Genomic DNA, 15,313 nt, shown 5'->3' with positions numbered 1-15,313 from the left:
AAGGCTCGAATAAAATTGTTGACAATAAACGAATGATTTGATGTTAAGTGTTTTTGAAAATACTATTCAACATGCAAGATAGACGATGTCAAAGCTATCTTAATGTGACAATAAGTAGCTAAAGAATCTTTCCGAGGTACAATATTTTCTTACTTGTTTATCTTGAGCCGTTGGATCTACTTTTTTATTTTTCCTGGCATCGAAATAGGATGACAAAGGATAAAGTAAAGAGAAGTAGACGGTTAAGTTCCTTTAAACTTCGAGAAAGAGAGTACGGTTGATTACTTCCTCGTTTTTCTTTCTTCTTTTTTATTCAAAGGCCGATCATCGATCGTTCCTTGCCAGACTATCAATTAAACTCCAATTGTTTCATCAGGATTGATACGTATTTTTTTTTTAATTCTTTTTCATAGTTCAGTTTCTTCATTCAAATGTTTATCCATATTGTACAATCGATGTTTACATTGCAACATCAAAAGAGCATTACATTCGACAGAGCATCGGCCGTCCTGTCTCGTCATTATTTATTAATTTGTCCACTTGGATTATTCAAATTCATTTCAATGCCTTTACCAAAATTGACATAGAATATTCAGTAACATGCATAGATATATCATTATTACATTATCATAAAATTCATCAATAAATTTGACACGCGCTTTTGATGAAAATCCGAATCATTTATGAATATTATCGATGTATTTAGTTTCGGTTAGATCAAGAAGAGAAAAATTAATTAAGTTGTTAATGTATATATTTTTTCTTTCTTACTCGTAATAATAATATTCTAGATTATTTCTCCGATTTATTTCAGACGGATCGTAAAAGAGAAATGATTTTGGTTGCATCTGTCGGTATAAATTGAACGGTCAAACGCAAGCGAAACCGTGACTGTCTCTTGTGGCTTGTCAGTAACCATTTCGAGAGAGGGATCTGAGGGATTGGAAGGTTCATACATTTGTGGTATGTTCTTGAACCCTCACGTACTTTACTAGCTAATCCAATTCGAAAGCTGTCCAACAGTTTGCTATATCTACTGTAAACGAATAGCGAAAGAGCTTCAAGGAAACGGTGACCGGCGTAACGAGCCTAATAAAGTGCCCTTTGGCACAAAGAGAAAAATGTATTCCTTTTTGATCATTCGATTAATCGTCAAACTTCTAAGAATATTCATTCGAAAGCTTTGAAACTTGTGAATATCAAGTAGATACCTAAGTTGTTAATGAGCGTATAACTTTTTTTTTTTCAATCTATCTCGTTGTAGAAAAAGATTTAACAACAATTTTTTTTTCTTTACTTTTAATGAATTTTTCTTTCTATTTAAAAAAGCCGAACATGAATATAAAAGAATATATTCTTTAGATCTGAACACATCCACAATTCTTGTCGAACGCATCTTCGATTTTATTGTGCTTCTATCTATAAGGCAGAAAGAATATTCGATTTCTTCGAGTATTTCTTACAAAAGCAGAAGCAGAATAAAAGAAACGTATAATGTTTCCTTTGGACTAAAGTTAGCATTCATATTCTATCCAGTGTAAAAAAAGAACTTCGATCTATCTTGAACATCGTACTTCATGGAATTGCACGCGATCAGCCTGAGAATTTGATAATTAATTAAACGAAAGAATAGTGCGTTGAAAAAATGATTTATTTCACCTCGTTAAACATCCGTGACGCACGCAACTCCTATTTCGAGAAATACAAGTACCTAATTAGTCCATTAAGCATTAATCATACGACATAAGAGCATGGTACAGGTTGATATAATACAAAACGCCCTTCACATATAACTTTTTACTAATTAAATAATGAAAATTTAAACGTCGAATATTCATCGTGAGTACTTGCGAACTTCGATAAATGCTTTTATTGAAGCTGCGGTAGGAATTAAAAAAAAAAAAAAAACCATTGGCGTATAAAGTTCTGTTCTTTTTTTCTTTCCTTTTTTTCCTTTTTCTTTTTTTCTTTTTTATTTTTTTTTTTTTTTTTTTTTTTTTTTTTTGAATGAATCCGTTTAATTTAATTTGCTCGACGTTGATTGTGATAGAGGGTTAACTTATCGCGAGTATAATAAAAGAAAAAATATGTTCGAGGTCGAACAAAAGATGGCGATCGCGAGTGAAATCTTATCGTCACGCGAACTACACCCACAGTATCGTGTATAATTTCGCGTGATAAACTAACCTATTTTTAAGATCGTAAAATGTGAATAAAAATGAGATCTGAATCGTGACTTTGGTTCAATACCTATGAGCTTGCATTCTAACTGATGTATAGGAGGAGTAATACCAATGTCCATAAAAATTGGACAAAAGAACGGCAAAAGAATTGGAAAAATCCGAAGCTTTCTAAGGATCCTCTCAAAAAATTGTATTGAATTATTTACGTGCAATGGACTCACGCACGAGAAGCTCGACAAGCTCGACGATCTTGATGGGCAACAAGTGTCCTTGGCTTTACAGAAACGAAGCCTGCATATAACTGCGATCTGACAATCGTAAGTATCGCTTGCCACTTTTTCGTCGATCTTTAGATTGAAAGAAAATAATAGTTAGGATATCAAACAATCGTACTAATTGAATATTTCAATATATCACGAACTTATCAAACAATCGTGTTACAATTTTTTGAAATATGTGTAATAATTTATTGAACTTTGACTATAATATTATAGTACTCATATTAACCTGATACAAATACAATTTCATTTGACTCTTTTCCACGTATTTTATACTCAGAATACAAGACATCATTATTAATTTGATATAACATGAAATGAATAACACGTCTAAGCTTTGAAGATGATTCTAAATTATTGCAAAGCTGTACACTCGAAAGTTGAAACTTACGGGACATTCCTACAAATTGTAATGCATGAAAAGCAAAGAGTAGTTAAACCCCATTGCTTTTGCAATGTGCACGCTCTCGAAACTTTGATGGTACGTGGACCAAGAACTTCGTATATGTAACGAAGTCATTATGCAGAGCCGATTTTAGACTTACGTTTAATGTGAGGCTAGTGCAGATAGTGAACATTCACACGTGCACGCGCACGCATATATCTTTACAATTCCCCGCTTTGCAATTCCCCACTTTCTGTACCATGTATTTGAAATCATTGTGAACCGTATAATTTCGTTGTTAAAAATGCATAACGATTATTCAACGATATTAGAAACCTTTACATCTATAACAAATATATATATATATATATATATATATATATATATATATATATATCTTAAAAATAGATATGTTCATTTTAAATAATCAAGGTCCAAAGACATGATCCCAAATAGCACATTGATCGAAGTCAATAGACCACCATTAAACCATTTACACAATGATATATCAATGGGTATCTGCGTTATTATATAGGATCAAGAATGGTCTACCAGCGTATCTAACATGGTGAATGGCGGATTATTTGTGAATCGATGCGTTTCTCAATTACCGATAGATCCGGACTATTTGCTGTAATAAATGATTCAAAGAAAATTTAATGATTATTACATTTCTAATGGACAGAAATAATGTCTAAAACCTAATATTGACATATCGAGAATTACGGGCATAAGACATAAAAAGTTAGGAATGTAGTTAATGGACGCAGGAGCTACCATCGACAAAAAAAGAAGTGGAAGGAAAAAGAAAAAGAGATCAGGAGGAGATACAAGGCATTAAATCAACATGGACAGAAGGGAAGTGCTAAAGCAGGTTCCAAGTACTTGGCACCCTATAGTGGATACGTGCACACATGCGTATTCGCCTGTAGCTATGTATATGTGAACTCGAAAACATCTATGGGAGTACGAGGGTGGCGCGAGCGCCGTACAGAGAGGGCTATCGACCCTTTCTATTCCAACCTAGAACGACATGGTCTGCTGTGTACTGCTTTTGTACTGACAATGTATGCATCTCTATGTTGTCATGGACTTTATCTCATCTGCTCAAGAAGATTGATATAATCTGACGATTATTATTAAATAAAAAATCGTAAAAAAAAGAATATTAAAAGTAATACCTAAGAGAAAATCGTGCCTTTTATTTGTATATATATATATATAATAACTATGATACATTAGATGAGTATTAAAAGTTCATTAAAGATCTTATCTATTGTAATTTAAAATAATGTCAGCTCATTCTAGTATACATCAGTACTTGGGTACAAGTACTTACAATACTCATTACTTTATCATTCGCGATAATTCTGACTGACGTTTAATAATTAGAAAATTGAATAGAATTACGACTGGCGAAGGGTGGATAGGAAACGTGATTCACGAAGAAGATAACGTAATAGCGAAACTTTTTCCGTGAAATATTCTGCGACCCTATAAAAGAGAGTGTATATGCGTGTACTCATACATATATATATATATATATATATATATATATATATCTTTTCGTTACGTCATCATTGCAGTAGCATCCCTCCATTAAGAGAGTATCATCAAAGGTAGATTTAATTGCACCGTGCACTCGTACGGTTAAAGCATCACTTTGGAATTTCTTTGTCAAGGTTTTAACATGATTCGTTCACTCGCTTATGAAAACGCATATAAACGTGATCGAGAGTCAGAATTTTGACAAATCAAAAGATCCAATTAAAAGTTCATCGAAATTGATCAAGTATAGGTAATCAATCGTTTATGGAAAATCAAAAAAATAATTTTGCCAGCGAGTCGTGAAAATCCCAATATATAACACCGCTTTGAACAATTTTATTGCTAACTACTTTCACTGAACTCGTTCAACGAGAAATTTATCAAACATTAATCACGAATTATCGTTTCCATAGTTGTTATTTAGAAAAAATAGTAATAAAAGTTTCTTGATCAGGGTATGTATCAAGAGATGAATACATATATCAAGGGACTCGTGAAGAAATTCGAAATCGATTTAGCGGAATAATAAATTGCATTACGTAATAAATATAGTGCATTCTTAAGAACCAGAGGATTCGTTGGTATTAAAGGGCTCGATTAAAAAGGATCGATGTGCTCTACTTTAAAATAAATTCGTAGCGACGAAATATCAATCGATAACTCAAATACCATTAACATTACCTAGATTAATCAGTTGTTGCGAATCAACTCGAGTAAATATCAGGAATGATAATGTCAAAAGTGGTTTGATGGATCTCACCCATAATTCAACAAATTGTTATTACATCTACGCTACGAGACTTCGCGTGATCCATTAATAAAGGAATCTGCGTTAACATCGTACATGCGAGCAAGTAGAGCATACATACATGCATATATATCGCGTGCGATACATACGATATATTTACATATGTCTCTACCCACTTGTGGCTCTATCACGATTTCTTCACAATGGAATAGAGGCTAACGCATAGTTCACGGTTTCAGTTTTCCAACGACACATCGATCTATCTAAAATAAAAATAATTTGGAAAATTAGCTTTCCAATAACTTCTAGAAAGGAACATGCGTTAGCACTCTGTATGGAAATAAAGACATTAACATTAAAAGCATAGATCGAGCCAATAGAAGCAATCGAATTTTTGGAATTAGTAAAGAGCAGCCAGTGCTGCAGGATAGAAGCAAAAGGTGGAACGTCGATATCTCATTTTTAAACCACCAAACGAATCGATGCTATTTTCCCATGTGGCCAATATACGTACATATATTCCGGATATATTTGTAACATTTTGCCGGTTTAATGTCGCACAAAAATTCTACCGACTTTTACTCCATTTATTTTGAAGGCAGTTCGAAAGCGTAAATTTTCATATTCGTTCTCTTTCCATCTCTTTCATTCCTTCTTTCTCTCGTTTACGCAACCCTTATACTTCACTTTTTATTTTTTTTCTGTCTCTCTTCTTCTTCTTCTTTTCAAACACATACACACGTACGCATACACACACACACACACACACACACACACACACACACACATATATATATATATATATATATATATATATATATATGTGCTAATTCAATATTTCTCTCTTTTTACATCATTCTCTTTTCAGTAGTGATACACGAGAACTGTGAAACAGAACGTGTAAAACTTAATTCATGACCAACGTCTAACCAATAAAGCACGGACGTTTCGCTGCACACTGAATATTTAAAGCTTTAAGTGGTCCACATACCCGAGAGAATTTCACTACAATAACCGTTTCCTAAAGACTCTCGAAATCAGCTTTTTTTCGATTTTTAAAATTTGCCCCATACGTTTAGCTTCTGACACGATCTACGCAAAACTTTAAGAGAAAGAAAAAGAATTTGGGTCACGTTATGACTTACAACCTTGCCATAGTAACAATGGAAGAAAGAAAGAGAAAGAAAAGATTGGGACAGGTCTTGATACATGATGCTCACGGGAAAAGAACGTAGTATTATTAAGTTAATCTTTGTGACTTATTGGGAGTAAAGAAATGTTTCGTGCCCACTCGAACGGACAAGGTTGTATTGAATATTCGATAAAAGCAAAGAAATATATCAACCTAAATTAGGATACTCATATACCTTTATTTGATGTGTGGCGAAAATAGGATAAGTTATATAATAATAGTTAGATTCGATGTTCTTTCTTTATCTGGAAAGTATTAATTGACAAAATATAGTCGATCATGTTTGTAACGAACTCATATCATATATTGACATTTTCTCGTATTCTACGAAAACATGTAAATGTTATTTTAAAAGAATTTTCAAATGTTCATACGATAAGTATAAAAAAAGTTTTTTTAGAGGGATTATTAAATCTGTCTATGTTATATCTTGGTTATTAAAATCAAGTAGTAATGTCTATCTTAAAATCAACCATGCAAAAAACAATGAAAGTTTGCTCATAATATCTCTCGAGATCACACTATATCATAATACACGCTTAAGCATAAATAAAAAAACAAGAAAACTATTACTCGGCACGTAATTAGATTTCGTTAGGAACTCAACCCAAGCTCCTCTGGCACTTTGTTACGCATTCGTTTCCCTTGAGCGAGCAAACTTGCGAAGAAGGTATGTATGTACGAAGAAACGTCGAGTAACTTTTCCAAGCGCAAACGAATCCAAAATAGCTTCCAACGACATTCCAAATACGCTTCGGAAAAGTCGCATCTCTTTTTCCTCGACTTTCAACTACGGAAATAATACGACGTGAATGAAATATGTATGAGTCGATGGCTTCTCGTTTTCCGGTGAACCAATTATCGAAGATACCAATAACTTCCCTGAAAGAGAGCTATCGTTTGAGTTATTAAATTTCAAATATTTCTTTTACCAAAATCAGGACCGACATTAGCACTATCTAGAGAAAAGTCTCTTTCGTCGAATTTCACAAAAGACCTGGACAATGCTTCGTTTAGAACTAAAAGAACATCTGTGGATTACGAAAGATCAGACATTCGTTATTGGCTAACGATCCGTTAGAGAAAAAACGTACCTTTAGAGTTTTATTTCTTCTATTCTTTTCATTGAATCGACGTAATTAAAAGGAAAGAGCTCATGAGTAAGTGAATACGAGATATTTGATTAAGGAGATTTTATAAAAAATATTAAATCTATTGAATCTAAGTGAAAAATAGGTAATGTGACGGGATGAAAATAAATGTAGTCTCTTCCGTGTGTTCCTTCGCGAAACTCCCAGCGATCGATATGCGAATTTCCCTGAATAAGCTAGGGTTGACAAGGGAACGATTCACTGAATGGATATCGTTTGAGAAAGAAAGGAAGGTTTCCATTATTACGACTATAGCTATAAGTAAATTCGATATTCGAGTAAGAATATTACTGATTCCTTAGACGATTAGGTTTAAAAATAATATTTTAGAAAACGGATGATAAAATTAATATATTTGTTTCGTTTCCTTAAAAGTTTGAAGACTTTAATTTATATCCGTACATTTTTCAACGGGGATGTTAATAATGTTAGGTTATCTGACGTTTAAATCAGGAGTATATGAAAGTTCGACTTTTTCACTGGCGTTTAGTTCTATCTCTTTCTCTCTTTTTTATTTTAACACCAAATTTTTATCGGTATCAGCTGTCAAAGCTAAAGGTTGCAATGTATCGCACACATGGTGACATTTTAATAGCACGCTATAGACAAGAAGATTAAGACGAGCCATGAGCGTGTGCCGAACGAAACGAGTTATTACTTTTACGAAAGTTTTAACTTCCACCCACCATTCCTTGTTCTATCTCAAGATGTTCCAAAGTCGACTTATCTGCCAACTTTAACTGAATAAATTTATTCCTATCACGAAATACACAGAAATATCTAGAAGATTATTTTTTTTCCCTTACTATAGTGTGAAATATTTTTATTATTTATCTCCGAACTAGCTTTCATTTACGTAATTATTACTGGGAATGATTTAATCGAATAATTAAGAGAAACTAGAGAAGAAACTATTGAAGTTGCAAGTTGAAAGAGCTCGATAGGATAAAGGACAAAGACATCGATGTTGAATATGCAGAAGTAAAATAATGCGTAGAGTATTATGTATTCTTGATTGTACTAGAAGTTCTACTGTCTCGTGATTCACGTAACGATGTGGGTCTACGAGGTTGAGAACTTTACACTGCGCATCTTGAGAATACAGAGAGCTCGATGCTTAGTTCTAACAATAAGCAAATCCACTATTTAAAGGCAATTAGAAACTCGTCAAAAAGGTAAGCATGTAAACCCTGCTTATTTTTCATGTTCTTCGGTCAAATTTTATTAACGAATTCGACCATTAAAAATTCTAATTTATAAGATAGACGAAAGAAGGGAAGCAAAGAAAAAATAAAAAGAGGAAAAAGAAAATTAAAAGAAGGCGATTGATCTAAGGTCGAAAAAAAGGAGATAGTGCTTATTTCGAGATGTTTTACTCGTGCAAGTAACTGCAAGACTAGGTCATACTTTTCTAGAGAATGCAAGTGTCATGGTACGAGCGGCCTGAGTGCATTGAAAAGATGAAAGGCGAAATTCTACCATTCACGGTATGCCAGCAAACCCGATGGAAGTCAATTCGTCGCGAGCGTGCATGTGAGAAAATAACTGATGTGTAATAATAACTGGTATGCAATTCGGGACAAAGACCGGTACTACCTTTTGTTTCATGCCAACAGGAACATTTAAAAGGCGAGGATAAAACACATGTCAAATATCTTTTGGATATCCGAAAAGTTGTGAAAAAAATTATTGTATGTATCGATGCTCATCACACAACACATTCTGTGATTTAAATCGGCAACAAATCATTATTCTTAACAAGACGAATGCAAAGTGTGATCCAAGAAATATTTTTATCAAGAATTATTATTACAAGAAATTTATTAAGATCACATCTACCAAATATTCAGGGAACTAACGACGCTTTTCTAAAGCGTGATAATTTTTATCTCGTAAAGTAATTAAAGTCGATGTTTTTTTTTTCAACTAGCGAATATTTGAATCTCATGGCTGCAAAAGTTTTTTCTTTTGTTATTAATAAAAATCACACATACATAAAATAGATTAAAAATTTCATCGTAAGAAATTAGTTTATACGCTCAAGCTCGATCCATACAACTTTTGTGAGGATGCCAGCCTGTAATTATTCCAAGCTCCATTGGATTTCACAGACGGTCATTTCCAGAACATCACGCGTCGCTGTGTTCCCACATCTGTCGATTTATGCCACTCCGAATTAGCTTCGTTTATTGCAAAGCCCTAATTGCTAATTAATCTAACCGAATTTCAATTAAATTTCAACCATCGTTCTTTTTCTTTTCTATCCTCCTTTTTTTCTTCTAATCTTTCTTTTTCAATTAAAAACGCCTTTCCTAAATATAAGCGTGTAAGTAATTAGCGAAAAAGGTTTTTGTAGAATCCTTATCTAACTTAATGCGTATTTATTTGAAATTTTCATAAAACGCAAGGAAGATTTAAATGTTATATAAATCAAATCTAACATTCATCTCTAAAATAAAGTTTCTTTGAATAATTAAATTATATTATATAAACATTTTAAACTCTTCTCAAATACAAATATGTTAAGTTAACAATTTTTCTAATGCCTGATTTGTAAACACTTACACAAGTATAAGTTTTATCAGTTTTATATATATATATATATATATATATATATATATATCTTACGCCACTGTATTTAAATATTAAACCCGCAAGAATTTTATTTCCGAGATATTGTTCGCGTACTTTGCGTTCATAGTTATGCATGAATATTTACAAAAGGGAGGAAGACTTGCGGAGTAAACACTTTTAGTGTTGTTCCATGCAAAGACAGTCAGTCGGTTTTTCTTAAGGATTAGAGGTATACCTGGAAAGTAAATATTGACGCATGGTCGCACATTCTTGAATAAAAGAAATATAATACATTAATAAATATCTATCCATATTATGTAAGCATTTATCTCTTCGATAGTTTCACTATTTAACAAACATTATTATCTAACAGGATCGCTTCTATATGCAACCGACGTGGTGTTGACCGCATCATAATGGACAAACATTTCAATGTAATAGGAGGCCACTAAATAGATCGAAACTACTTTCCTAAGTCGTATCTATAAAGACGATAGTTATCACTATAATTATTATTGGTAATTACTTCGTAAAGTTGTTTAATGTCGATATTCTCGCAAGATATCATCCTACCAATGGGATTTTCTCTTAATTTTGGGATTCGTGTAATTTAAATTTAATTTTTTAAGTTCGGAGAATTTTTTTTAATAAAAAATTCACAAAGTTAGGATCATTGATATTACGTGAATTACCGAGTGTCTCGTTAAATTTTGTCCACTTAATTCCTCGGAGTCTCTTACATTATACATACCACATTACAAGTAAACTCGCTTACCGACACGTTTTATTTCTCACGAGAGGATTAGCCCAACAAATTATCATCCTAGTCTTATAATTTTAATGGTGGAAGAGATCCTCCGAAAAATAAGTTCGTCGCAAAGAAAATTAGATGATTTTTTTTAAAGAATACATTTTCTTAACCTGATTCGAGGGTAATCAAAATAACAAATAAAGTTGATTGTTACGATTATCTCAAAAAACAATTTAATTTGAAAACTCTCGTAAAGCATATTCAAATTTCATTTTTCTTTATTGGTTCTTCCATGAACAGCGCGTGCCCTAATAATTTGTGTTGTGCCATCATGAACGGAGGAACTACATCAATGCACGGTATCGTTATTTGAATTATTTCGAGTATCCTCGCAATTAGTAACTTGAAATTATCGAGATTTCTCGGCTTTAATCATCGAAATATGTTCAGAAAGTATTATCAAAGAATTTATAATAATATCAATATATAATTCATTTAAATGAATTTCTTTCGTTTCATTTTTTATAATACGTATTTTTGAATGATCGAACCATTGAAAGAAATCTGATAATAACTATCGATGACATATAATCACGAGGGAGTTCAACTTCTGAAAGTGAAAACAAAGGCAGTACGACAATTGTAATCCCCACTGCGATCTACGATCGCGTAGTTTTAAAAGCTCGCTTGAACAAAGTCGTCGAGCGGTTGACGCAAATCGAATCGATTCTGTCGCAAATTGTCAGGGAAAACTTACAAACGTCACGACTCATTTAACCACGAAACTCTCTCTACTACCCCCCCCCTCTCTTTGTACACGTCGTCACGAACACGATGCAACAGGTAAAGGTAATATGCTAAGATCGCATGATGCAATTAATTTTTTAACACCTCGTCGTTACGATTGTTAGAACTAAAGATTTGTTAAAAAAATCCAAAATCCAGAGTAGTTGGAAATTAACTCTTAAAATTCAGTAAATTATTCGACATCCAAAGCAATGAGATTCTTTTATGCGTTTTTCTCCTTTTTTATGGGGTATCATCATACGCGAACAGGTACAACGTGACCAAGTAAAAAACATTTTTGCTCTCGGAACGATAAAAGCTGGTTTACAGACTCGATAGCTTTAATACGGTGCCCGTTTATACTTGGGAAAGTATTTTATAGTAATAGGTAAGTAGTGCAATGAAAAATAAATAAAAGACGTCCAGATGATTTGTATATGATGAAATCTCGTTTTTATTATTACGTCGCTTGAAAATAGGCAAAATTACAGATCTAACTTTGACCTCAATCATTTTCTTACCTTTTATGGTGGATAAGCGATATGTTGTTTTGAATGTGGAATGATACACCTCAGTCTTCTGTAAGTATGCGTCAATAACAGTGGACATAAAGGTGCTGAGCTTCCTCTATCCAAATTGGCCTCGTAGAAGATCACCACTTCGTACAACACCATTGCAACTGACTTGATTAACGAGAGCGAACTTTGTACACAATGATAATTATATATGCAAGAGAAAGAGAAAGGGAGAGAGAGAGAGAGAGAGAGAACGAGATAGTCACGTAGGGTATTTAGGGATAGTTGGAAATTGGCAAAGCCGATCGAACGTACGAAAATCGTCAGCGTATTTTCCCACGTCGCCACATCCGTCACTCGCACGATCCTTCAATTCCTCTATCACACATGCAATACATATATACATATATGTATACTTAAACAGCAACGAGTCACTGTGCTCTTCGATATCGTCACGCTTTTACGTCAACCGACCGCACACACGTTCGTCCGCCGTTACGCCTGTAACATTGTTAAATCACGTGTCACTCCTGCTGCTCCTTCATATTCTTTTTATATAACGATCATCCGATCTTTTAGATCGAAACAAAAATCATCATTTGAATATGAACTTGTGGAAAGAAAGATAAGGGTTACGGATAAATGCATGATCTTTATCAACATCATTCAGATAATATTACTGAATGTTCATTAACAAAGATATTGAATTTCGAAATGCTTTCTTAATCAAAATGTTTTAACAACAACTCTCATACGCGAGCTTTTCAATTAAGATTAAAATTTCACTGAATTATCCATCGAAAGAAGGAACTATAAGCAAAGGAATATTTAATCTCGAGAAGTTGGCGAAATAAGAAGAACAACAATTCTGTTGTTTACTCTGCAATGTAATCGAAAGTAAGGAGAACGAGAAATACGGGGAAAAAGAGAGAGTTTCAGCTTGTATTTTGTGAGTGCCCGTTGCGTTTGCAACATTGCTTGGAAAAAAGCGAACGAATTCAGAACGAACTTTCTTTCGCTTCTAAACGAGAAAAAGAGATAGAGACGAATAAAAAACGAAAAAGGAAAAGAGAGAGGAAGAGAGAGAGAGAGAGAGAGAAAGAGAGAGATGGAGAGAGGAAGAGAGAAGAGGTCACCCCTACTAGATTATCGCAACTCCTCGATCGAAATGTTCCTTCCGTCCAAACCATCTATTCTCGAGACTTCGTATGATGAATATAAATATTTTTAAAGTTCTCGACAATAGCTATAAATCTTTCATAAAACACATATTCGTGCAATAAATTTTTTTGCATCGATAATCATCGAGCATCACTATAAAACGGAACGCGGACGAGAATCCAAACTTTCATTTCTTCTTAACACAATATTATGATCCTTTATCTTTTACAACAACAATGAGATACTGAATAGGAGTTATCTTAGATAAGAATGAAATAATTGAGAGCATCTACCGTTAGTGATAACACACGGTAATACATACACGGACATACACATACACAACATGGAGGATGAATATGTAGAACAAGTAGGAGAAACACAGAATCCGCATTTAAACGGATAAGGCACATGCCGTGCTCGTTGTGGTCACGTTGCAATGAGGCAATAATTTTTCTCTGGTCGAAAGAAACGAAAATCTGAAACAAAAATTCAACGAAGAGGATTGGAGAAATCTCTGTTCATTCCAAGGCTCAACGAAGAAAAACATTCTGATGAGATGATCCTCTGTTAGCATTAAATTATTCGTATGAGGACCCCAAGGAAGACCGAACAACCATTCTTGCTTCTCCACTTGTTAAGTCAGCAAGAAGTCTTCACATATCACGTTTAGCTCCCATGAGAAAGATAGAGATAACGAAGGAGAAAGACAGAGACATTTCCTTTTCTTTAAAGAAAAGGAAATGACAAAAGAAATTCAAAGGTTTTCTACCCTTATACATTTTCTCTTTTTTTTATGATCTCTTTCACTCAATCATACCTTCACTACTAAAAAGGATTTGTAGAGAAGAATGAATACATTTGATTTTTTCTAAAACATTTCCACCCCTTTATTTCTCTCTCTCTCTCTCTTCCCGCAGTAACACGGATGCTTCGTACAACACACGAAAGACTCAACACTTGATAGACGAATAGGGGGTGACATCGAAGTATGCAAGTGAGAAAAGGAAGGGACGAGTAGCAGCAAAGAAGGACACAATTCGAACGTGATCTTTGAACACTGTTTACACGCACGCGACGAGAGGCGCCATGGTCACTGCCGGCTACAGTGCTCTTCCTCTCCGATAATCACCACCGTCTTGAACGAAGTATCCTCAGTCGATTTCGTCCTGGAAAAGGAGGATGAAGGGAGCAAAGCCCCAGAGCCATATCGTCCTCCCGATGCTTCCGACGACGCCTCGGTGGAGTCTCGTATTCGGCCTCTTCTCGATATCATCGTCGCGATAAGGCACGGCAGACCAACCGTCCATTCATCTCTGTGCAATCCTGCTATTCGAGATACGTCGCAAGCACACACGAGGACGCACGCGTCTCTACGCGCGAACGCGCGCGCGCACACACGCTCTTCTCCTCTTTCTCAACCTCTATCTTTCTCTCTCTTTCTCTACCCCTTCTCTCTCTCTCTGTCTCTCTCCCTCTCTCGCTCTTTCCTTCTCGTCGTTATCCGTCCTATCCTTTCGAGGATAGTCCCTCTCTACTACACGCGCGCACGCTACTACTATATCTCTCTTTCTCTCTCTCTCTCTCTCTCTCTCTCTCTCTCTCTCTCTCTCTCCCTCTCCCTCTCTCTCTCTCTCTCTCCTCAACCCTCTCGCGCGCGCCACCCTCTCTCTTTGGGGCTCTCTCGCTCGACCTCAAAGCGACCGCTGCTGCTGCTCCAGTGGTGCGTCGCATGCAGGAGCTTTCGTTAGACTAAGCTCCGCTGGAACTAGCGCCACGCCCTCAGAGCAGGTGGCAGCACCTGCCGCAAAATCCTTTAACTATCTCTTTCTCTCTCTCCCTCTTTATCCCTTTCTTTTTCTGTCTCCCGTTTAAGAAAGGGATGAAAACCCTTTACTAATATTTCTCGCTCTTTCTCAACCAGCTTGATATCGTACAGAATCCGTCAGTCTTTCTGGAACATTGATACTACATCGTACTTTTGTACGTTATTCCCAAAGACTCTTTAACTTCTGAGAATATTATCTTCGAATTTTTATTCGAG

General features: G+C 34.7%; 1 protein-coding gene across 12 annotated transcripts in view; it reads right to left on the bottom strand.

The window, feature by feature from the left end:
• Positions 1 to 14,981, bottom strand: part of LOC124427924 (blood vessel epicardial substance-like) — a 45,753-nt gene extending 30,772 nt beyond the window's left edge. Inside the window, exons 1-3 of one of the 12 annotated variants that reach the window (XM_046971370.1) lie at positions 14,344 to 14,921; positions 12,427 to 12,612; positions 12,118 to 12,279 (exon numbers count right to left, since the gene is read on the bottom strand). Coding sequence is in view for 1 of the 12 variants with exons in the window: in XM_046971363.1 (XP_046827319.1) it covers positions 14,344 to 14,360 (17 nt within the window). In the remaining 11 variants the exon portion in view is untranslated. Of the gene's footprint in view, positions 1 to 12,117; positions 12,613 to 13,594; positions 14,924 to 14,962 lie in introns of those variants that run through there. The other 11 variants (XM_046971372.1, XM_046971368.1, XM_046971373.1 and 8 more) reach the window with 11 other exon arrangements.
• Between the last annotated feature and the right edge of the window lie 332 nt (positions 14,982 to 15,313).

The sequence above is a fragment of the Vespa crabro genome, chromosome 11 (genome assembly GCF_910589235.1).
Source record: "Vespa crabro chromosome 11, iyVesCrab1.2, whole genome shotgun sequence".
Classification (NCBI taxonomy): Eukaryota; Metazoa; Arthropoda; class Insecta; order Hymenoptera; family Vespidae; genus Vespa; species Vespa crabro.
The sequence above is the reverse complement of the archived record's forward strand: the minus strand, read 5'-3'. Positions and strand labels throughout refer to the sequence as shown.